This window comes from Orcinus orca, chromosome 2, assembly GCF_937001465.1.
Source record: "Orcinus orca chromosome 2, mOrcOrc1.1, whole genome shotgun sequence".
NCBI lineage: Eukaryota > Metazoa > Chordata > Mammalia > Artiodactyla > Delphinidae > Orcinus > Orcinus orca.
Window position 1 is genome coordinate 188,872,644 of NC_064560.1, and position 24,865 is coordinate 188,897,508.

At 49.6% G+C, this 24,865-nt stretch overlaps 2 protein-coding genes across 8 annotated transcripts in view; one reads left to right on the plus strand and one right to left on the minus strand.

Annotated features, from left to right (window-relative positions):
• Positions 1-16,511, plus strand: part of DGLUCY (D-glutamate cyclase) — a 48,121-nt gene extending 31,610 nt beyond the window's left edge. The window contains 3 exon segments of the mRNA XM_049705863.1: positions 7,710-7,846; positions 7,848-7,862; positions 14,681-16,511. Of these exon segments, the coding sequence (XP_049561820.1) occupies positions 7,710-7,846; positions 7,848-7,862; positions 14,681-14,830 (302 nt within the window). The 3' untranslated portion in view covers positions 14,831-16,511.
• A 3,726-nt stretch (positions 16,512-20,237) lies between these two features.
• GPR68 (G protein-coupled receptor 68) overlaps positions 20,238-24,865 on the minus strand; it is a 28,326-nt gene continuing 23,698 nt past the window's right edge. For all 7 annotated transcript variants that reach the window (XM_033418769.2, XM_033418795.2, XM_033418786.2 and 4 more), the window contains one exon: positions 20,238-23,606. In XM_033418769.2, coding sequence (XP_033274660.1) covers positions 22,393-23,508 — 1,116 coding nt within the window. In that variant the 5' untranslated portion in view covers positions 23,509-23,606 and the 3' untranslated portion in view covers positions 20,238-22,392. The remainder of the gene's footprint in view (positions 23,607-24,865) is intronic.

A 24,865-nucleotide genomic window follows, 5' to 3' on the forward strand; every position in this document is an offset into this window, starting at 1 on the left:
AGTTTAAACAGTCCAGTTTAAAAATGGGCAAAAGACCTGAACAGACACCTCACCAAAGAAGACGTACAGATGGCAAGTAAGGATATGAAAAGATGTTCAACATCTTATGTCTCAGGTCTCCACCCTGGGTTAGCTTTTCGGCTGCGACACCCAGACAAACCCTACCCCTCAGGCGTGCCGAGCTTGCTTGCTGTCGGCACGTCTGTTATTTACTAGTCCCCTTTATCATGGGGTCTTGGATCTCAGTGGAAGGGAGCCTCTGGAGAATCTCTTTGGAAGTCCCCAGATTTCCTTGTTTATCTGCCACCCAGAATGTAGGTTCTCTGTATAATTGAACAAATCTCAAACGCTTGGCCAACTGCATCACTGATGCGATTTTAGCAGCAGGTGAAGTTCCCCAAAGAGAAAAGGTGATCCCAGTTGGCAGTGGGGAGAGTTTCAGATGAAAATCTGTGGTTTGGGGCTGAGAGAGATGGAAAGGGGCCCATCCAGTTAGGGTTGGGAGCTGCTGGGGCCTGAAAGCAGAGAAGTTTGTCTGCTCCTTCAGCTCAACAAAGACAAGAAAGATCAAGGGCTCTGGAATCAGTAAGGAGATGGCAGCTCTTATCTCCAAGCTTCGCTGGCCTCACCCAGAAAGTGAGTCTCTTTGAGGATTAGAGAAAGCCTTTTCAAAGTCACCCAGGCTGGCCCTGGGCTGGGTAGTCACAGCAAATTTGCTATTCTTCTTCCAGGAGGGGCAGTCAAGAGGGGGCAGTAGGCAGGTAGTGGATCTCCCAAGGAGAGTGAATTAGGAGGCACAGAAGCCCTGCTGACTCCATCTTTGGTTCTTGACACCAGGGCTGGTCAGCAAGGTGTCAGGCCTAGCCATAGTCAGACAGGTATGATGGAAGTGAGAAGAGAAAAAACCCACGACAAGGTCCACAAGCAAATGGTGCCTTGGCCCTAAAGGTGTATTCTTCTGTGCTATCTGGTGCCTATAGAGATCAAAGTTTGCAGTGGGACATCACAGGGGGCCTCCCAGAACAGGCTCCTGAATATGGGCTCAAGTCTAATCCCTTTTCCTGGTCTTGGGGACCCTCTCAGCCTCATCTCCCTGATCTCCACTACGTATCCCATGATCTAGCCATGCTTGAATACAGCATACCTTTCACTTTTTTAATTGAAAAGATGACATAACAATACTATAGACATTCTCAGAAGGTGGTAGTGAAGGGTGACGGAGGACAAAAATACTATCATCTCATCACAGCACAATCAGCATTTTTTCATTTTGCCTGTTGGCTTCTAATTCTTATACTCAGTACAAACCCACTTTTGGCTTCTGACTGACCTAGGAGTGATCTTTAAGCACAAGAAGAAGTGATGCAACACAGCATGATAGAGCTGTTACCTAACCGCTCTGATGGTGGGCTTCCATGCAGCGTGAGGGATTCAGGTTAGCCATAAGGGAGAGTTCTGGAATGGCTTCCTAGGGTTATAGCTTGAATGTTCTTCTCTTCTGGTCACTAACAGCGCCTAACCCAGATGGTTTAGGGCAATGGTTCTCAAACTTTAACTTGAATCAGAATCACTTGGAGAGCTTATTAAAACTCAGTTTGCTCCCCTATTCCCTTGCTGAGTTTCGATTAAGTCAGTCTAGGCTGGGGCCCTAGAATTTGTGTTTCTAACAAGTTCCCAGGTACTACTGCCACTGGTCTTGGGACCATTCTTTGAGTTCTGCTGCTTAGAGGCAGGGTGATGAACCTGTTGGGGAGCAAAATTTGTGACCCCAAAATCTGTCTCCTTGGGGCTTCCCTGGTGGCGCAGTGGTTAAGAATCCGCCTGCCAGTGCAGGGGACACGGGTTTGAGCCCTGGTCCGGGAAGATCCCACATGCCACGGAGCAACTAAGACCGTGCGCCGCAACTACTGAGCCTGTGCTCTAGAGCCCATGAACCACAACTACTGAAGCCCACATACCTAGACCCCGTGCTCAGTAACAAAGAGAAGCCACCACAATGAGAAGCCCGCGCACCGCAACAAAGAGTAGCCCCCGCTCACTGCAACTAGAGAAAGCCCGCGCGCAGCAACGAAGAGCCTAGGCAGCCAAAAATAAATAAATAAATAAATCTATTAAAAAAAAAAAGAAATCTGTCTCCTTGGCATGAGGATTAATTTAGGATGATCTTTAAAAATTTTTATTGGAGTATATTTGATTTACAATGTTGTGTTAGTTTCAGGTGTATAGAGGATGATGATTTTTAAGAAACGGAAGACTCAGGAAGTTTTTCTTTTTAGCTCCCCCTTAGCTGCATAAAGAATTTAGTTAAAGGGCCTGTTCCCAGAATAGAGCTATAAGCAGAGGTATCTGCAGAGAATACGGGCTAGGTGTAGTGGGGGAAACTCAGCATGGCCTAGAGATCAAAGTCCACCCTGTGTCCTGTTGTCTCTACATGACCCAGCAAACATTTATTTGCCAAACATTTGCTTTTCCATCTCCATGTGCATTGCCTTCCTCCCCTTTGAAGTCCCAAACCAGTATCCCCCAACATCCTCTTTTGTCTTTAGCTGAGGATGGTATTTAAGATGAGGGCTTCGGCCATTTGGGTGAATTTTTCGGTTCTCCTGGGCCTCTCCCGTGTATACATGTTATTAAACTCCTGTTTTATTTTCTCCTGTTTATCTAACTCATGTCAATTTAATTCTTATACCAGCCAGAGGAACCTAGAAAGATGGAGGAAAATTCCTTTCTCCCCGACAGTTGGCACAATCAGCAGGATTTCCCTTTACTGGCTGGATACTACTCTCCCTGAAGCTGCTGCGGCTAAGAGATCCTGGGACAACTGACAGAAGCCACAGACGGTAAGAGTTCTTGCCCGTCAGTCAGTCTCCCCATCTCTGCTTGCAGCGTCTATTGGAAGCGAGTGGTAAGAGCCCTTTACTGCTTTTCTAAAGTTAGATTAACAGGAGGAATATTTATGGAGCCTAGTTCCTTGGACCCAGAGACTCTTGTTTTGAAAACTGGCAGAGTACGCTTGATTTGTTGATCCTTTTCCTCCCAAAGATGGTTATTGTTTTTCTTTATCTCTCTATTGTGTTGTTTGTCATAAGAAGGAAATTCCATAGGGTAGGACGCAGGCATAGGTCCATTAAGCTTGTTGTCCAGGCTGGCCCCGCACACTGGTGAGTTTGCTAGTCTCATAAGAAAAAAAAAAAAAAAACTGGATGAGTTTTTTCCTTCCATCTTACTATACGTCCTGAAGAGCTTGGTTTGCTGACCAGTGAGAAAACTCTCTCTGGTCTCTGCCATCAGAAGGGTACACATACTGGTATGCATTTTGCAGTCAGATAGACTGGGATTCCAAGCAGCTGTAGCCAACTGGTCAGAAGCCCAGGTAACAACCCAGGCTTCTGACTGGCGTCTCTTTGTGTGGCCATGCCAGCTCTCAGGGGAGTTTGTCATAAAGGGTCCAGTCCGTAAGGGGCATTTGTTGTTCAACCTTTGTCTCCACTTTCTTAGACTATTTTGGGGAGTGAAATTTCTGGATCTCGTTAGGGCTGTGTCCTTTACATGCTTGTGGGATGCCTCTTTCATCCACGGTTAAGGCATAAAAAGACTTATTGGTTTGTGTTGCTATTAAGACACTATTCGTCAATAGCAGATGATGGATCCTTTGAATTGGAAAAATTTCTAAACTGGTAAATTTTTTAGAGAACTCTCATTGTAAACAGCTGTTTTATTGGCACCTGTGGAAAGACCAAATTAAAAGGTGGAAACAAAAAAATATAATGGCTAACCCTAAGAACTCCCTTAATTAAAAAACAAAACAAAACAAAAAGATTTGGGAAAGCTTATCAAATTTGGTGTCTCAGCTTCCCCTCATGGGTCTTACAGATGCTAATAAAAGCATCAGTTAATTAACAAGAGAATGGGAAGAAACCAAGGGGAAAGTCAAGGTACTCTTCCCCAAAAGGTAGAAAGTGTTAAAGGGTTATTAAGAAGGTAAATAAAGCAAATATTGAAAGTTGCAGAATGAAGAGGAATCAGAAAGAGAAGACACAGGACTTGTCCCAGCAGGATGGAAATCTTCAGATGGCTATTAAGAAATGGGATAAGTAAAATGGACATTGATGGGATTAAAATGAAGGTTTCTAATACAGCACTATCTAAGATTAGGTGGGCCAAAGGGACGTTCTTTGATCCCCAAAACATTAAAGGGCCCCAAACAAGTCCTCTCTACTTACTTCAGTTTAGAGAAATTTTTTAAACTGGAAGGCAAAAATTACAATGTGAAACCTAACCAACAATCACTTGGGGCAAGAATTAGGTCAATTAATTGAGTTCAAGATTGACAAAAGGGCCTGGGTCCCTTAGCTCAACCCCTCACTGCAGACCCAAAGCCTTTTACACAAGAGTGGGGAGATGGCAGAGGGATGGAGAGAAGTTTCTGGAACTCCTTGATGCCAGAACCTCACAATCTGTGGTACCAAAACCCATCAGTGGAACCCTGACTTGGGCTACAACAAGATTGAGAAAAGTAAAAAGTGCAAGAGTTGATAAGATTATAAAAGTCGGAATGTTTGAGTGGGTGTTATATGAAGAGGTTAAACAACGTTGCTGGAATGCTTTATGGTAATGGATGTTATGGCCAGGAACACTTCTCCGACCCAGTATTGTAAGACTGAGACTTATTGATGGGGTCCTAATGGAGGCTATGGTCAAAGGTATAAGAGTTGATGAAATTGAGGTGAAAGCTTGTAAGAAAATTGCAGTGTTTGAATGGGCTTTATGTAAGGTGGTTATGTCTCTTTTGCCTGATTGTATTGTCGGGGTAGACATTGCCTCTCCCTGGGGAATGTTTCCACTGCTTGGTATTGTAAAACAGGGCACATAAATACACCCTTTGGGCAATGTTAATTAGACATGCTAATGAGAGTCAGTAGGGTTGCCTGGGCCCACACAATGTGAGATGAAAACTGGGGGCTGATACTGGGGCCTGATAGGAGCAATGGTGGAGGCTTTTTGCCCCTCGGGTGAATTGGTCTGGGGTTGACTTGAGCACTCATAAAGAGGGCCTTGACTGAATACCTTGTGCAGACTTTTTGAAGGCATGATGCATTGATCTCTGAAGTTCTAAAACATAGAAATCTTTTGATTTCCATTTTAATTGGAAATCTTCTCCCTGATATAAAGAAGCAAATTAAAGAAAATATAGTTGGATGAGCAGATCAGCCTTTTGATATCATTTAGGCAGTAGCCCAGTTCTTTGTGGAATTGAAAGCGACTGTCTTTGTCTTGTAAATCTCTACAAAATCAGAAATGTAAGCACAGCCCACAGTCACCTGAGACTGAGCCTGGGGAATCAATCAGTAGAACCTGGGGGGAAAAAAAGGGAAAAAGACCTTTTCAAAAGTACTAACTGGACTTCCCTGGTGGCACAGTGGTTAAGAATCTGCATGCCAGTGCAGGGGACACGGGTTCGAGCCCTGGTCCAGGAAGATCCCACATGCCGCGGAGCAAATAAGCCTGTGCTCCAAAACTACTGAGCACGTGAGCCACAACTACTGAGCCCCTGCACCAGAACTACTGAAGCCCGCGCGCTGTAGGGCCCATGCTCCACAACAAGAGAAGCCACCACAATGAGAAGCCTGTGCACCACAACGAAGAGTAGCCTCTGCTTGCCTCAACTAGAGAAAGCCCGCTCGCCTCTACTAGAGAAAGCCCGAGCGTAGCAATGAAGACCCAACGCAGCCAAAAAAAAAAACAAATTACTAACTGCTGGAAGTGCTCCCTCACCCAAAATCTAATTCACAGCTTCTTTAATTAATATTATTTGTCAAGGACAAATACAAATCTTAAACGTCTTTTCCACGTATAGTAAAAAGCCTTTGCCATCTGAGTGGATAAACTTAACTTACTGCAACTGATGTTTATGAACTAGTGAGTTTTATATTGTTATACCTGATTCATGACTAAAGTCTTAAAATGAAAGCTATGAGGTCTCTGGTTGTGTCTGTCTGTATATCTATGCATGCATGTTCTAGATAGGGTATTTTTCTACCTTCTGATGGTATTGCCAAAAGTAACTTGTAGAAGAACTCTAATTGGCTTAAAAGTAAGCACTTTTGAATTAAATATTTCTAAATATAACAGACTAACTCAAATATTTTTCGAGTTCACATGATCTAAGATTAACCTTTAGTAAATAAAAGCAATTTAAAGTTACTGCTTTAATTAAAATAGGCATGTCTTTAGAGTTATCAGCAAATGTAAAACTTTTATTCTACCTGGGTTTACTAATCAAATAAGTTCACGTTATGTCTGTTACGAAGTTTATCGGCAAGAATAATGGCTTGGGATGATAGTTGACTTTAATGTCTCATGAAGTTTTCATGAGTACTCTAAACATAATTGTTGGTAACAAATTATTTAGATAAATATTGATATAAATGGGGTAAGACTTAAAAATAACTTTGAAAATCTTTTGGTAATTTAAAACTTTAGAGTTTTTCTAAGGAAAGTTAAATGATGGGAATTCATTGAATGTCTAGATCATTTCCAAATAAGATAAAATACTGAAATATTAATTGCTAAACAAGTCTAAGTTTACCTACTTTTGTCTTCTTATTACAAAAAAAACACCTAAAGATGTTTGGGTCTATTATACATTACACATTATGAAATGTCTTTAAAAAATACTGGTATAACAAACAGTTCACAATTGCTTACTTCTTAGTTTTCACTAGACATTGTTTTCTAAGGGTTAAGAATTCTAATTAATATACCATAAAACTACTAAAATAAGGAAAACATCTTCATATGTAAGGAAAATGTTTAAAAGGTATAAGGAACGGGAATGTATTTTGTTAAGGGAAAATAAAGTAAAAAGTTAAAAAAGGGCTTCCCTGGTGGCGCAGTGGTTGACAGTCCGCCTGCCGATGCAGGGGACGTGGGTTCGTGCCCCGGTCCGGGAAGATCCCACGTGCCGTGGAGCGCCTGGGCCCGTGAGCCATGGCCGCTGAGCCTGTGCGTCCGGAGCCTGTGTTCCGCAACGGGAGAGGCCACAACAGTGAGAGGCCCGTGCACCACAAAAAAAAAAAAAAAAAGTTAAAAAAAGAGGAAAAGCATACGACAAAGTTTGAATGTGAAAAAAAAAAAGGATTTGTAGGTTTATGGAAAAGGAACTCTGAGAAAAGAGTTTTGTGTGTGGTCAGGACTGGCAAAGATTAGAATACATTCAATTGAGTGAATGAATTTTAATATTAAAAGTAAGCTGATACAAAATTAGAATCTTGTTTTCTCTGTGTTAAGAAGACAAAAGTCTGCTCTTGATAATTTATAAAATGTTTTTCTTTACCTTTGATTAGTCTGCCTATAAAGAAAGGATTTTATGTTTTATCAAAATAATTTCCTATGTTGTTTTTATTAGGTCTTTGATTACTGGTTTGGTCCCAAACCAATGCCCCTAAAATCCTTTTTTCTTTAGCTGAAGATGGTATTTAAGGTGAGGGCTTCAGCCATTTTGGTGAGTTTCTCTGTTCTCCTGGGTTTCTCCTGTGTATACGTGTTATTAAACTTTTGTTTGACTTTCTCCTGTTAATCTGTCTCATGTCAATTTAATTGTTAGACCAGCCAGAAGAACCTAGAAGAGTAGAGGAAAATTTCTTCCTCCCAGGCAAACGACATGACTTTTGCGATCCTATGATGGAATCTTTTTTTATTTGTTCCAGGCGTTTCTAACTGGGGAGGTTATGCCTTGGCCTGTGCTCTGTACATCCTGAACTCATGTGAGGTCCACAGACGTTATCTGAGGAAGGCAGTTGGGCCCTTCAGAGCACCTGGAGAACAGAACTGGACTCAGGCCCTCCCCATCCATCACTAAGGTAACATAGCCCAGCAGGCAACTCTCACGGATGCAACCTTTTCCCCGGATGAGGAGTAGACATGGTATTTCAATCCATAAGCCAGGGGCCAGCACCACTGCTGCCCATCAGAAGCCAGAGGCAGAGCCTGCCTTAAAACAAAGGTCTCGGGCTTCCCTGGTGGCGCAGTGGTTGAGAGTCCGCCTGCCGATGCAGGGGACACGGGTTCGTGCCCCGGTCCGGGAAGATCCCACATGCCGCGGAGCGGCTGGGCCCGTGAGCCATGGCCGCTGAGCCTGCGCGTCCGGAGCCTGTGCTCCGCAACGGGAGAGGCCACAACAGTGAGAGGCCCGCGTACCGCAAAAAAAAAAACAAACAAAACAAAAGTCTCCCATCAGGCAACCACTGGACTGGACTTTGACCTACTAGTGACCCTAAATCACTATGAAAGATCTCATATAAATGACCATTTTCCTTCTAATTTGACTGTAGGCAGGTTGCTTAGCCTCTCTGAACCTCATTTTCTTCCTCTGTGAAAGAGGGGCAGTCAGCATTCTGGGAAGGACGGAATACCTGAGCCATGGTAGGCGCTTCATAGCGGTAGCTGGAGGTGTCCTTAGCATCTCCCTCCAAGGAGTTTACAACCCGGCAAGGGCACTGACACCCCCGCTGGCACCGTCAGCCATCCTACACGGTGCTAAGGTGTGAGGGCCCAGGGTGGCAAGAGGACCCTGTGGGCTGAAGGCTGGGAGGGATAAAGCCAGTGGAAGGGGAGGCATCTGGGCAGGAAGACCGGAGGGAACAGAAGCTGGGAGATGGGGACCAGCTCAGTGCTGGTTTGGGGAGACTGCTCTTGAGGTTGGCAGCAGCAAGCCAGGGTGTGATAGGAGCAGAGGAGGGCTTCTGACCCCAGCGTCCCCAAAGAGGGGGCCCGCAAGTCCTCCGAAACAGTTTGCAAAATTGTTTCATATGTGGATTTTCCTGGGCAAGAAGCCCTGGTTTCATCAGAGTCTCCAAGTAGTCTGGGGCCATTAAGAACCCCTGGCAGAGGGAGGTCACATGAGCCGGATCAAAGCAAACCCGACTCCTGACTGAGGCTTCTACCCGAGAAGTATTCGGGAGCCACGCGAGGGCTTTGAGCGAGGAACCGGGGTCCCACTGGGTGGCTTTTGAGTGAGCTCCTCTGACTGCAGAGCCAACTGTGAAGGGCTGTGTGCAGTTCCAGGCGTTCCCCATAGACCAGCGCAGAGGCAGGACACACACGGACACGTACACACGCACACACACACGTGCACATACATGGCTGACTTACGTGAACTCACATATACGTGCAGGGAAAACAAAAAGAGAGAAGGCCAGCCAGTCCTCTAAGTGGTTCCAGCATTCTGCTCCCGGTCCTGGACCCCGGGCAGCGAGATGGGCCGCTGGAGACTCGGCTGTTCCTACCTCAGGCCTCAGTTCCCACGGCTCTCCTGGCACCGATTCCAGCCTCAAGCCCCCTCCCCAGCGGGTGCCCCTCGCAGAGCTGGGACCCGCCCACCCCGGAGAGAAGCTGGTGGCATGTCAGTCTCTACCAGGCACCTTCTGGGGGAATTCTCCAGAGTAACTGGATCACGGGAAATTGGGGCCAAAGCCCAGACTTTACATCTAAATCCCAGGTCACAGGTGACTTCACCTGTGAGCGGACAGCTTCGCCTGAGGGCAGGCAGGCAGGAGGGGGGAGGGCTGGGGACACCTGGAGAACAGCCGAGGGAGCTGGGGTGTCTGGCCTGCTGGAGAGAGGATTTGGGGGGGCCTGAGATCGCAACAGCTTCCTGGGGGAGGGGCACAGATACCCTCCTCGGCCGCGTGAGAGACACAAGCAGGCCAGAAGACAGAGGTTCTGGTTCAACGTGAGGAAGAGCTTGTTCTCCTCAGAGCTACTGCCCAAGCCTGCGAGGAGGGAGCTCTCGGACACAGGGAGCGGGTCAGGGTCGGGGGAGAAGTTTCTCGAGTTCCGTCAGGCTGACCACAAGGCCACTCCCAGACAGTCCAAACAGTCTCATGCAACTTAAGGCTGCCCCCGTCTTATTCCCCCCAAATAGATTTGCTAAATGAGGAAAAAACAAAACAAAGAAAACCTTCTGGAAATCAGGGACCAGGTCTTTCGTATCTGCCTTCCCAGCAACTAGTGGAGGGAAACCCAGTGCTTGGTAAATCCTTGTTGAATGAATGAGTGTATGAATGAATGAATGAATGAATGAATGCCGTGCTTATTAAAGCAGTGATTCTTCCAAGTTTAGAGGCATCTAAGGGACCTTCCACACAGCAGGAATCACCTCAGGGGCATCTTAAAGTGCACAGTGGGGCCCACCCCAGGGCTCCTGATTCGGTAGGTCTGAGACGGGTTAGAGAATCTGCACCTCTGACAAGTTCTCAGGCAATATTGCTGCTGCTGCTGCGGGGACCACATTTGAGACCCTGGACTAGAGGGTGGGTTCCCAGCGTCGTGGCAGAGGCTGGTGTGGGGAGATGGGAAGGCGATCCAGGAGACAGGAAGGTTCCTGAGCGTTGAGCCTGGAGACAGCAGCTGAGGTGGGGCTGCTTGCAGCTCCCCCAGCCAGCCAGCAGCTGAGGTCCTGGGGCCCCTCACTTGTGCGAAGCCTCTGCATCCAGAGCCCCTCCCTGCCTCCTTCCTGTCCTTCTTTTACATTGTCTTCCACCCTTTCTGCTCCCTTTTTCTTCCTGCCTCTGTGTCTGTCTCCCTCCTGCACCCGCCCCCATTTCTCTCCAACACCTCCCCGGACTGGTTTGTTATCCCCACTTTACAGAGGAGGGGGCTGAGGCTCTGAGAGGGAAGGTGGCTTGCCCAAAGCCACACAACTAAGAGGCAGAGCTGAGTCTAGGCTCTCTGACTCCATACTCTGAGCTCTTCCTGATGTGGCTCAGTAGTTTCCTAGTTTCCGGCAATGCCAGGGTGCAGGAGAGGAGGGGAAAGGAGGAGTCGCGCAGCTAAAGTGACATTTTCAGGGGAAATGGTCTGCCCTAAAGGGGCCCAGAGAGCCTTCTATGCTTTCTTTACACTTCCTGGATCTGAATTGGAAAAAAACACTCAGAGGGCCGCCTCACACATGATTCCTGATTCATGCAGACACAAAAGACTGAACCCAGCCAAACAAGTTCACGCAGCCCCACGCTTACCCTCTGGGGATGGAAATTCTCCTTCCACATTTCCACCCAGTCTTCATAAATATATTAATAATGTACCACCCTTATAAAGAAAATAAAAGGGAACATCATTAAACCAAAATTACAAACACATTTTTGTATAGCCCCTCCTCTGGGCCAGGCCCAGGCTTGTTCTGGGAGATAATGAGGGGTAAAGAACCCAGGGTCCATGGGGGCGGGGAGGGGCTCATTTCAGGAGCTGGGATAGAACTGTGAACACTGCTTGTGGGGACACAGAGAACAGGTGCTTGGCTCGTTCAGAGAGCTCAAGGAAGGCTGCCTGGAAGAGGTGGCACTGAACTAGGTCTTGGAGGGTGAGTAGGATATAAGGAGCCAGGTGAGAAAGCGTGGGAAGGACCTTCCAGACAGCAGGACTCACAGAAGTGAAGGTGCAGAGACATGAAGCAGCGCGTTGTGCAGGGGATAACTAGAGTCGTCCTACTGGAGTTCAGTGGGCCACTCCATGGAAACCCCTGGGTCATCAAGAGATGCCGGACAGAACTGTGGCCTGAGTTTTGGTGAAGTTTGGCTGGTTAGGAGCGGAGGAATGTCCCTCAACCCTGTTCTGTGTGTTGCTTATAAGAAGGGCCTTCCATATTCTGCGGATGTGATCATGACTGTAGCAGGAGCGGGCACCATGTTGAGGAGCCCAGGGAAGGTGGCCACCACCATCCAGGGCACGCCCTGCCCACTCTGGCCCTTGACTGTGTCCCAGGGGTTTTACTTGAGGGCAAAACAAATTGTTGGAGGACATTTCCTAGAGCTTATCAGGAGCCAAGAGCTGATTGATGACACCTTACAGGAGGGACTAAGGATGGATGGATGGATGGATGGATGGACGGACTGCTGGTAGGCTGGCTGGCTGGCTGGATGAATGATATGATAGATCAATGGATAATGGTAGGATGGATGATACAGAGAGGCAGGAACATGACTTCTGGCCTCATCCTGGCTACCATTCTCTTCCAGCAATTTCACCCCACTCCATTTTCTTTATACTTTTTAAATTGAGGTACAACTAACAGAGTAAAGCACATAAGCTTCAGTGTACAGTGGGTGAAGTTTTACACACGTACACATCCATGCAGCCACCACCAAGGTCACAATGCAGAGCAGTTCCAACTTCCCAGGAGGCCCTTTCTCCCACCCCACTCTGAACAGCAGCATCGCCTGAAAATCAGCCCATTATGCTCCAAGCATGAATCAATAGTGACACCCACACACTCAGCCTTGACATCCAGAACTCATCCCGGGGCCTCTTTCCACATCCACAGTGAACTAGGCCCCAGGCCCCGCCCCCTCTGCCCAATTCAGTCCTCTGTCCCTCTCCTCCGGCCCCACCGTCTCAGCCTGGACTGGTGTGGCAGCCCCCAGGCCCTGTGTCTCCAGCCACTCCCTGGTCAGCTCTCCTCCCCACCCCACCACCTCCTCTTGGTGGGGCCTCCTTGAAGATGGTCTGGTCGTTTAGGGGTTCCTGGGAATTTGCCGGCAATCACTGTTGGCCCAGCTGCTCCCTGTGGCTCATGGAGGCTGAGTGCCAGCCAGTTCCTAAGCTGTTGACTGATCTCGTGCACCCTGAGGACCCCCAGGGCTCTACTGGGACCCAGGAGGATGTGAATGGTGGGGGCAGGCAGTGTGCTAGGGGGAAATGGCCCTGTGGTCCCAGGAGCCTTGCCCCATAAAGAGAGGATATGTCCCAATGGAGAAGAGAAATGGGAGAATAAAGTCCAGACAATTGACGGAAGATGCCATTCTGGGCTGGGTACCCCTGGGAAGGGGCTCTTGGACAAAGGGCTTGCCTGGAAATGCTCCGGGCCTCCCTCCTATCTTGGGCCCCGGGGAAGAGTGGAAATGCAGGTTCTCAGGCCAGGTGTGAGTAGAGACAAGTCCTAGGTGATATTTGCCAACACTTTCTCCCTTGTTCCGAAAAGTTTTCAGTGAGTGCTCCCCACAGCCCCTGGCTCGGTTCGCTCCTGCTCTTGTCACCTGTGGTCCTAGTTGCCCCTCCTCCAGAAAGTCCTTCTTGAGCAACTTCAATAAATGGGGTTGGGGGCCCCTGCTCTGTGCCGTGATCCCCATGGACTGTGCCTGCCTGATCAGTCGTCTAGAATGTGACGCCCCCGGGAGTGTGGGGGGCAGGGACCACATCACATTCACCACTGTATCCCTGGTTCAGGTCCTGGCACAAAGCAGGTGCTCAATAAAACTTTGATGGGTGATGGAATGAATGAGCAAATGCCTGAGCAGGAAGATGAGAACCTTCCTCTGGTCTGTCATGATCCACCTGCTCTAGATCCTTTTGTCCCCTTCCTTTGTCTGTAGAGAAGAAGGAGGTTGTGCTTGACTTCTGCCCCTCGGGCACCATCTTCTCTCCTGTGTCTTCACCTAAGACCCACCTTCCTCAGGGGGACCTGAACTGCTCAACAAGGGACAGACACGTTAGTGGCTTAGACAAGTGGTTCTTTGGCACCTTGTTTTTGGAGGGAGATGGAAGAAAGCAAATCAGATCACTTTTTAAAAAAAATCAACAAGTCAAAGGAAGAAAGCTCTGGGCTAAAGACTAGGGGACCCAGCCCTGCCAATAATAATCCACCTCATTTCATGAGCACCTACTGTGTGCCAAGGACCGTGCTAGGTGCTTTCCTTGCATTTTCTCTTTTTTAAAAAATTAATTAATTAATTTTGGCCGCGCCGTGTCTTAGTTGCGGCATGCGGGATCTTTAGTTGCGGCATGCAGGATCTTTAGTTGCGTCATGCGGACTCTTAGTTGCGGTGTGTAGTCTTCTTAGTTGCAGCATGTGGACTTCTTAGTTGTGGCATGTGAACTCTTAGTTGCAGCACGCATGCAGGATCTAGTTCTGGGATTGAACCCAGGCCCTCTGCATTGGGAGCGTGGAGCCTTACCCACTGGACCACCAGGGAAGTCCAGCATTTTCTCATTTAATCCTCACAACAACCTTCTAAGGAGGCATTGTTATTATCATCCACCTCCCCATTATACAGATGGGGACACTGAGGCACAGAGAGGTTTAACACACCTGCCAGGAAAGACCCAAGTCAGATCTGTCTGATTCTAAACCACTCTGCCTGCTGGGCCCAGGATGGGGTTGCATTTTCTCCGTGGCTCTGCTCCCTCCAGATTCTCCCACAACCACACCGGGTAAAGTCTAGAAGGTGGCTGAAGCAGGGCTAACAGAGGCTGATAGCGAGGAGGAACTCTCAGGAGGAACAGGGGCCTTCCTGGCACGAAGGCCATTGGCAGATAATGCAGAGCTGGGCAGGGCTAGGTTGGCAGGAAGTAGCCAAGCTGCCCCTGCAGAAGTGAATCTTTAGCGTCTGTTAAGAAAATGCAGATTTCCATAAAAAACGTACTATATAGTTACATGAAGAAACAGCCCAAACTGTTCAAAGTAGCAGCTTCCGGGGAGTGGATTGGGGAGCCCATGAGGTGTGATGTAGGACACTGTTACTTTTCACTATGAGTCTTCCAGTGGCGTTAGTATTTTTAAACATTTTATTTTTAAAAAAGAGACTATGTCAAGTCAAACGTTCTTTTTCTACTTATAAATGTATGGATTTCTTTCTTTTTCCTCCCCCTCCACTGCTTCTATCTCTGCCCCATTTCTTTCCAGGAAGAAAATATGTTGGGCATCCTGGTGCAGCATGGAGTCCGGAGCGCAGTCTCGGGCACCCTAGGCATGGAGGTGGACGGGCTGCCCTTCCATGGCACTCACGCCCAGATGATCCAGAAACTGGTAGACGTCACCATGGCGCAAGGGTGACCATGCAAATTACAGGCATGGGGGGTGCGTACTAGACGGGATCTAGGGAGGAGTTCCCTGAGGGCCCCGGCTTTCTTCTACAACAGCCTTGCAAATAAACACTGGCCCTGGGTGAGCAACGTGCTCCACACTGGCCTGGGTCAGGCATGCCCACCTCCTGGGTCGGGGTTGGGGGCAGCGGGTAATGCAGGTGATGTGGACCAAGTAAAACAGTCCTCTGGGGTCCCCAGTTTTGGCTTTTATTCCTAAGTGCCAGGAGGCATTGATTTCAACCTCCTCACCCTGGCTTCTTCAGGTTACCCACGCAGTCTGCTCTGAGAGTCTTCTGAGCAATCACTAACGGGGACGCCAGTAAGCAATGAATTTCCAGGCAGACACAGAGGGTCCTGAATAACCCCCCAGGCTAATTAAGAAACAGCAAAATGTACAAATGTGTAGTGTATATTACGAAGCTCTGGGGCTTCACTAAAGGTTTACTCATCACCACCACCAACAAAATATTTATACCTTCGAAATGCTCTCTTTTACAAACAACATCCTGTTTATTTAGGCAAAAGATTTATCTCCACCCATCACTTCCCCTGTGCCCCTCCCCCTCCCTTACCCCCTTACATCCTGATCCCCCGCCACAGAGCCTGACACCTCTCCCACCTCCTTCCCATCTGCTCACCCCCCACTCCAGAGCCAGACTCTGCCCTCCTTGCATAGAAGGGCAGCCACATTCCCGGAGCCCGGGGGTGGGTCAGGACCTTCCAGGGCTTAGATCACTCACAGAGTCCTCTTGGACAACTCATCGGTTTGCCCTTATCTCCTTCACAACTTCCCACTGTACATTCCCTGACAAAATCCGAAGCAGAATCCCTGACCACGTCCCGTTACATTCACGTACTGAACCAGTACAGTATCTTGTGCTGGATCATCTAGATGGGGTAATGGAAGCAGCTTGTGGCAGGAAAGAGCTTTTGTCTCATCACTTTAGCAAAATTATATTGTAACTAACTTAAACCAGGCACCCCCTTGCTCTACTCATCTCTGGCCCAAGCACACCTTTCAAATCTTTTGCTCACACAATACCATGCCTAAGATGTTGGTTCTTTCTGTAGATCAAAGAAGTAAAAATGAAGAATAATTAACAGATGACCAGATCTCTTCTCTAGCTTCCCCTTCAGTGATCTCAAGAACAAGCTATGTGAACGAGGTAGCAGCTAAAGAAAGATGACAAGGAGTCAGCGAGCCTTTCACGCAGTGGGAGATGTCAATGAGTTTGATCCCCTATCTCAATGATTACCTGAGATGACTTTCCCTTTTCCCTTTAAAAACTTTCAAGGCCAAGCAGAATCTTTGGTGCTGGTTTTGGGGACACTAGTCCACCTTCTCCCCAGATTGCAGGCTTTCTGATTAAAAGCAACGTTTTCCATTTCTACCAACACTTGTCTCTCGAGTATTGATTTTTGAGCAGTGAGCAGCTGGACCTGAGTTCAGAAATAGTAGTCCATGGGCTTCCCTGGTGGTGCAGTGGTTTCCGATGCAGGGGACGCGGGTTCGTGCCCCGGTCCAGAAAGATCCCACATGCCACGGAGCGGCTGGGCCCATGAGCCACGGCCGCTGAGCCTGCGAGTCCGGAGCCTGTGCTCCGCAATGGGAGAGGCGGCAACAGTGAAAGGCCTGCATACTGCAAAAAAAAAAAAAAAAAAAAAAGAAATAGTTGTCCTGCTTCCCAGCTATGGCCGCAAATGTTTATTGTGCCTGTTTTATTTCCTTAAGCATGTCAAGTTTGATTCTTTTAGGGGCATACGTTGTAAAGCGTGGAACACATACTATAGAAATTAAATTGTACACTCAACAGCAAAACCTAAGTGTGTAGTTCAGTGATCTGGGGTTAACTTCCAATGCTCCCTACACACGGCGTGGTGAAAACTTTGGCCAGAAGTAGCTGGGTGGGTGCTGTCCTGACATCCCTTTGTCATTCTGGTGGGGAGTCCCCACCTACGTGTCTGTGCTCCTGCTGGTGTGGCATCAGGGCCACTGTAATGTGCTCACCGTCCTTCTCCACTTGTGACTTCTCACAGATCGGTGAACCCACCTCAGCTCTAAGCCTCACTGACCAGGTCTCCTCCAGTTCCAATTTGTGTCCCTGATTTGGGTCTGCAGAGCTCCATGTAATGGGGGCCTATGATTGAGAGTGCATCCTGGCATTGCTGAAGTCTTGATGGCTAGAGAGAGATGAAACATCATCTGCTAAGGCTCCCGGGACTTCCCTGACTCATATTTTTGGGGAATACACACTAATGGGCCTTTGGTTTTGCAGTAGTAATAGCAGAATTCTATTCTGGCATGAAGAAGTTTGAAGCCTGACTGTAATAGTCTTCAGTTACTGAAGATAACTGTGATAGGTTATCTTCCCTGTGGACAGAAGTTTATGGGGAGAGATTTAAGTCATTTGGGAAAGAGGCTAAGACCTGGGTGGAGCCCAAAGAAAGCTGAGAGTACAGGTCCTAGTTCTGGAGCAAAGCATTCAAAGGTCCCCCTGCAGGGAGAGACAGGCCTGTGGCCCTGTGGCAGGGGCTAAGGTGCAAGAAAGGGCCAGGAGAGGAGCCCTTAGCAGGATCCAGCCCAGGGACCACTGGAGCTCTGAGTTCTAGGATCCATTTTTATGTTTTTCTGTCTACAATATGATTCCCGCTAAGCCTTTAGTAAAGTTTTGCTCAAGTTCACTCTAGTCTTGGCTGTCCTTTGGGGAAGGCCTGTGTCCACATTTGAGGCAGCATGGTAGGCATGGCTCTGACCTTGAGAAGCTGGTTACAGGGGGACAAGAGGTGACCTACAGGAATAGTGGGGAGGCCCAGGGTGAGAGATGGGCTGGGGTATCCACCAGGATGGATTCCTGAGGCGTGTGAGCATTCCTGGGCATTTCTAGGAATATTGAGAGAGAATCCTGGTAAGCAGTACCTGGGATGCTCTGTGGGTGTTCAAGGGCAGGCTGGAGACCTTGGGCACATCAAGGTGCACATGCCCCACAGACCCTGCAGGTGGGATTAGAAGTTAAGCGAGCCAGGAAGGGGTCAGGGCTCCTTAGCCCCCAGCTATCCTCTGGTCAAGTGCCCCCCTCATCGCTCAGCTGGGCAAGGCAATCCTCTGAGGTCATTTCCTGCCTCTCATTGCACAGGCCCTGCTGACCGCCAGCCCCACCTTAGTCCAGCCCTCTGCATTCTACTACTTTCTGCCCATTCCATGTGGGTTCCACTGGCTCCACAGAGTCTAACTCTCAGATTCAAAAGACCACTGCTCTAGGCAGGACGGAGGTGTGGTTTAACAGCAATTCACATAAACTCGGTATATGTCAGTGATGTGATGTGTTTGCCAGAAAGGCCATTACGTCAGTAGAAGCACAGTGAGGTAAATGGTCCCTTTCTCCCCAGCACAGGTTGGACAGACTGTCTCACTTCAGATCCAAGCACCACAATTGAAGAAGCGGGCGTTGTTCAGATGAGGTACAAGAAGGTGAATGCTCAAACCCTAAGTGGAGGCGGCTTGAAGCTCTGTATGTCAGAGGCTGGCTGGATGCTCACTAATTCTGCTTCCTCTTCCCGCATACATAGGAAAGCTACATTTCCCAGCCTCCCTTGTAGTTAGGTTGGGGCCATGTGACTGGGATCTGGCCAATAGAATGTGAGTAGCAGGGATACCAACTACTTCCAGACTTGGCCATAACCCCCCTGTGAGATTCTTTTTGTGCTGCTTCCCCTGCCTCTGTGGATGGAAGGGGAAGACCCCGAGATGATGGCACCTCTTGATGAGCAAATCCTGAATCACTGCCATCACTTGGGAAAAAGACTTGCCAGAAAGTAGTTGCTCGTTGGACTTTGCATGAACAGGAGATAAACTTTTATTGTTTTAAGGCAATGTGATTGGGGGTATATTTGTTACTGCAGTATAATCCAGCCCTGTCTAATACAAGCTGAGAAGTAGGATATGAGACTTTTCTTCAAATACCAGTACCTAAAGGGTCATGTCTTTCCAGAGGCCAGAACTAAGGCCAGTGGGAAAAGTGGTTCCACTTGGGCTCATTAGGAGTTAAGATTTTCTGCCCAACCTTGGAATAACTTGTCTTGGGTAGTAGTGAACTGGCGTCATTGGTGGTACTCGCAGAAAAACTGGGCTGTCGTTTTGGGGAGATATACAGGGGATAATTCATAGGGAAGGAATTGGAGATCATGACCTCTGCAGGACTTTCTAACACTGATATCTAATGTCTAATCTACCAACGTCTTTCTGATAGTTGTTGAAGTAGAGCAAATGGAATTGACACACCATTTCCCCAGAGCACTGGGCACCATTGTGACCCCAGGGTTATTGCCATCAAAGACCATCATCTTGCCAGATGAATTCCTGGAGGCTGCAGGATCATGAGCTGTAAGAAGCACATTTTTCAGAAAAGCATTGAACCAAGGAGGTCCAGATTCTGGCTCTTTCTTGGTTGTACCAGCCAGAGAAAAGCAGCAGATGGAGATGTATTCTGTGCTAAAAATTTCTCCCACACTTGTCTGGCCAAACCACAGACCAGTGTGTATAAACAGGAAGATGAGCCCTCATCTTACTAAGCAACAGTGGTGAATGAGAAAGGAATCTAATTGCTTTTGCTACCTTCAGTCCAAACCAGATGGACCTTTTCTTCCACCTTTTATCTTAGGAAAGAAAGGAGTCTTAATCCCCAATAAGTCTGTTTGGAAGAAGGATCGATTCTTCCAGAGCACTCCAGGACTCCAGGAATCTGACTCCAGGGAAAGATTAAGTGACTAAAACCAAATTTACGTTTTAACAGGATGCATTTAATCTTTCATGATAAACATGGAGGTGCCACTGTTGAGAAGATGCTGGAGCTTAAGAAGGCTGATCACTAAATGTGGGGCTCCCCAAACACAACCCGAACAGTAAGAAGAGCCCCCCAAGGGGTGGGTACAACAGGCCTTCCTGCTTTGGCAATCTTCACTAGTGATGAGGGGACTGATCAAGCCCTCCCTCACTGTGGGGAGCAGCTATTCAGGGGGCAGAAGGGGTCCTGTGTCCAAGGACAGGGAATGATATTTTCCAAACCGCAGGGCTGAGTTGTGTCTTCAGAGGGGAGGCGGCCAAATTAAGTCCCAGAGTGGATTAGCAACAATGTGCTGCAGAGCTCAAGACACTTCATGAATCTCAAGAGGAAGAAGGCCCTACTTCATTTGAAGGCTTCATCCTTCTTGGCCACTACTGGATAATCAAGGACAAATCCCCTAATTGCTGTTCAAGTTTTCTCTGAGAATGTCAATCCCTGGACTTTCCTGACTCTGTTGGGTATTCCATGGGCCTTCTAGATCCCCCTGGTGTTAGGAGACCCTCCCTCCCCATAAGAACTGCAGCACACTCCAGCTGTGGCTGGTTACTTTGCTTTATTTGCAGACTCAAGTTTGCTACATAAATCCATTGCATGGTCCAACACATGTACACTTGGCATAAAAGAGAGGACAATACAAAAATACAACTCTTGATAGTAAATGGAACTGCCCTCAGCTCATGCCAGTTTATCCCAGTGGGAATGTCCATGTTTAAGATCAAAACAGGAGGAAATTTGGAATGAGGAAGCATGGAGGTCTCAACCAGTGTCATTGCCCTTGTAATCCTGGTCTGGGGCTGGGTGGCCTTTTTTTTGCTACCTGCAGACCTGGTCAGTTCCTCCTCCGTGAAGGGGAAGAGAACCTCCCCAGGTTATGGAAGGCCATCCAGAAGGAGCTAGAGCAAGCCCTGGAACCCCACTTCCTTAGGGCACACCCACCCTGGGCTATCAGTCTTTGGACACCTCTGATGGGAGGGTTAAGAAACTCAGGGTGAATCTACTTCTGGGAGAGGGGAGGGGAGACATGAAGAGAGATTGAAAAAAATATTCTCCCTGGCAGCCCTTTAACAGATTCCAGAAATCTTCTGCTGATGCCAGCTTCTATCTTCCCATCCCTGGTCCCTCCCCGGGCTTGAGCCCACCTAGCCTCTTAGCTGTGAGAGCTCAAATCCCAGGTCTTTGGGGGAAGTCAGAACTGGCTCCAGCCCACCGACCAGGAAATCTGAAGGGCTAGCATTTCTAAAAAGGTGGGCAGGTCCCTGGAGGAGCAAGAAGCTCCTCTGGTCCTTGGTATATCCCCCAGGCAGAGGCTTAATATGATTGGGCACAAAGTTGCAGGAGAGATTGGGCACAAAGTTGCAGGAGCCCCATCACCAGCCTTCCAGGACAGAACAAGAGACGGTGGTCAGTACCCTGGTCTGCATGTGGCCCGTGGGCCCACTGTCACTCTCCAGGTGGGTGGGGTGGGACATCTGGCAGAGGAGCAGTGCTGAAGGACGAAGGAGGCAAGGCGAGCCCAAGGCCCCCTCCTCTTCTTGTCACAGGGGCTATTTAAACCACAGTGGAGCTTCACCCCGGGGCTTTGGGCTGAGAGATAACAGAGCATGCATCTCCGTGTTGTTTGTTTTGTTCTAAGAACTTGGGGAGAATGTCATGCTCCTCTCTGAGACTGCTAGGCACTCCAGTCTGTGTGGCAGGGGACACTGCCAGCAGTCACATGACCCTAGCCTCAGTGGCTTAGGGCAGAGCTGTCATGGAGACCCTGGCATTTTAACCATGGACACACACACACACACACAAAGTCGCAGGCTTCCGGGTCTGGTGCTTCAAGGCAGATAGAAACAAGATGAATTGAGGCGAATCTGTGTAGGGAACTCAGCTGGACGTACTGCTTTAGGCCTCTGTCCTGGCCCTTGAACTTCAATGCTGACTTTAAAGGACCACAGACATCGCCCTATGGAGCCCCAGGGAGCCCTAGGATTTGTTTTCCATCAGCCCTGGGGCTTGGGGAATCTGCTCAACCCTCCTCGCCTGTGAAACTGTGACTTGGCTGTATCTGGTGTCTCTCCTCCACCTGTTACTCCCCCACTGTCCCCCACAAACACACACTCCCAGTGCCCCAAACCCCTCCCTACATTCCTTCTCCCCATCCAACCTCCGGGCCCACTCATCTTCCTTCCCACCCCTTCGTGGAGTGAAGCTCAAGTATGAATGATGACAATACACTCTCGTGTGTCACCTCCCCGATTACACCAGTGCATTTGGACCGGTGTCATCTGTGACAACGGCACTGGAAGGCCCTGGCAGGTGTGCCCCCAGGTACCCACTCTCATCTCCCAGGCCCCTCTCTCCATGTCCTCACACCCTGTGTCCCCCACCCGAGCTTCTCTTTGAAAACCTCCTGGACGTGAGCAGGTCTTCCTCCCACCAGCCGCCCAGCTGGCAGCAGACGACCCCCATGCACTGTCGGAGCTTATCCCCACCCTCAACGAGCAGCCCCGTCGGACTCGGCAGCCACAGCAGGGTCCCTGGACCCAGAGAGGTTGTGCTGCGGCCCAGACCCAGGGCCCCGTGGCCCAGGTCCATCGTCCCCTCCAGCAGCAAGAGGCACCTGCCTTGGCCAAGTGGGCAGCAGCTGTCGAGCAAGCTCAGGCCTTGCTTCGCCCCGCACGTGGGTGATGGGGCGACACAGCTAGGCCAGTCCGCCCGCTGGGGGCCCTCCCGCTCCGGGTGGCTGAGAGGTCTGTAAGGCCGGGTGGAGCTTCGTCAGCACGTTGGGCTCCTCGCTCTTCCCTGGGGCCTCGGGGGTACCCAATGGGTAGGCCTCCCGGGCCCGGCCAGTGCTGGCGCAGGTGAGGAAGGCCAGGCAGGCCCCACGGAGGCGGGCCAGGTCCCTGTGCGTGGTCTCGCTGACGAAGCAGTAGAGCACGGGGTCGGCCACGCAGTTGAAGCTGGTGAGGAGCAGGGAGAAGTGGTAGGCGTTGAAGATGCCCTTGGCGAAGTGGCAGCTGGACTCCCAGAGGCTGCGCACGAGCAGCAGCGCGTGGTAGGGCAGGAAGCAGGCCAGGAAGATGACCACGGTGCTGAGCACCAGCCGCTGGATCTGGTCCTTGCGGCTCTTCTGGGTGCCGTGGCTGCGGCGCACGGCCCGCAGGATGCCCCGGTACGAGGCCAGCAGCAGGCAGATGGGGAAGAGGAAGCCCACCAGGAAGCGGTAGTAGTTGATGCTGCGCTGCCGGGGCTCGAGCGGGTAGTGCTCGAAGCAGACGCGGTGCCGGTCCAGGTCCTCCACCACCTCTTCGTGCATGAGAAAGTAGATGCTGGTCAGCAGCTCTTTGGCCCAGATGAGCACGCTGACTCCCACGGCGGCCTTCAGGGTGCGGAACTGATGGAAGCGGAAGGGATGGGCCACGGCCAGGTAGCGGTCGACGGAGATGCAGCAGAGGAAGCCCACGCTGATGTAGATGTTCTCGTACAGGAGGATGCCGCACAGCTGGCAGGACAGGTCGCCGTGGGACCAGTTGTCGTGCTGCAGCACGTACTGCAGCCAGAAGGGGAGCGAGCAAATGTAGAAGAGGTCGGCCACTGTCAGGTTGCACAGGTACACGCCCAGCTCATTCCGGGCCTTGATCTGCAGGTAGCCGAAGTAGAGGGACAGGCAGTTGGCTGGGAAGCCCACCACCAGCACCGTGACATAGACCACCGGCGCCAGCGTCTGGTGGATGGTGTGGTCAATGGCACAGCTCAGCGAGCCGTTGTCTCCGGTGACGTTCCCCATCTCTGGGCCTGGAGGGGCCTCACCCCTCATGGGCTCAGGAATGCACCAGTCTCTCTAGCGCCATCTTGTTTCTAGGATGCGGTTCAAGCTGTAGCAAAGGCCGGGCCTCACTGGTGATGGGTAAGGCCCTGAAAGTCAAAGGTGGAAAGGCTTAGGATAAGAGGAGCCAACATTTATATAGCACCTACTGTATGTCAGGCACTCTTCTAAGTGCCTCACGTAATTTAGAAGCTAATCCAGCCAACCAACTCCAACTCAACTGAAATGTGACTTATGTCTCCCCATCCCCCTTCCCTGGCTTCCTGTCCCTTATTTACTTTCCTGGTCCCTCGGTGCAGCAGGCAAGGCCTGGAGCTGGCTCCGGGGAAGCCCCGGGGAAGCTCCAGGTGAAGAACGATTCCAACCCACACAACAGTGAGGGCCCCAGCCACTCTCTCCTGCAGCAGTCAGCACCATTCGCATTTTTCCTACTTGCTCACAGGAATGGACCCTCCTCGGGGCCTCTCCATACAGCACAACAGAGGCCCAGCCTGGTCCACATCCTGCTGTGCTCTGGCAAGAAAAAAGCCTAAGCTTCCCGCAGGGCACTGCTACCTCACCTCCGTGGAACTGGGAACCTAGCACAGGGGGCCAGGCACCGACAGACGTGAGCACCAGGCTAGGGTCAGCTGCTCACAGGCTGTGCAAGTCGTTTACGCTCTCTTAGACTCAGTTTCCTCATCCATAAAACAGGGATATGGGAATTCCCTGGCAGTCCAGTGGTTAGGACTCGGCGTTTTCACTGCTGGGGCCTGGGTTCAATAGCTGGTTGGGGAACTAAGATCCTGCAAGCCGTGCCACGAGGGCAATAAGTAAATAAATAAATAAATAAAATGAGGATGAAAACACCCGCCCTCAGGGTCAGTATCAGGGCCACATAAAATATGTCAAAATGCATGTCATTGTTTTTCCAAAGGCAATGAGGCAGAATAAAAGATGGTAGTCTTTTTTTTTTTTTTTTGGGGGGGGTACACGGACCTCTCACTGTTGTGGCCTCTCCCGTTGCGGAGCACAGGCTCCGGACGCGCAGGCTCAGTGGCCATGGCTCACGGGCCCAGCCGCTCTGCGGCATGTGGGATCTTCCCGGACCGGGGCACGAACCCGTGTCCCCTGCATCCGCAGGCGGACTCTCAACCACTGCGCCACCAGGGAAGCCCAAAGATGGTAGTCTTACTCGCATTAGTGAAAAGTTCACATTGTTGAGAATTTAACAAAGAAAATGCTATTGTTATTCATACAAATACATTTGAACAAGACAGAATAAAATTTTTTTGTTGTAGGCCTACTTTATAAATTAATATATCAGAATGAAAGGACTGAGTTGCTCTATTGATTTAACACTTCTGCC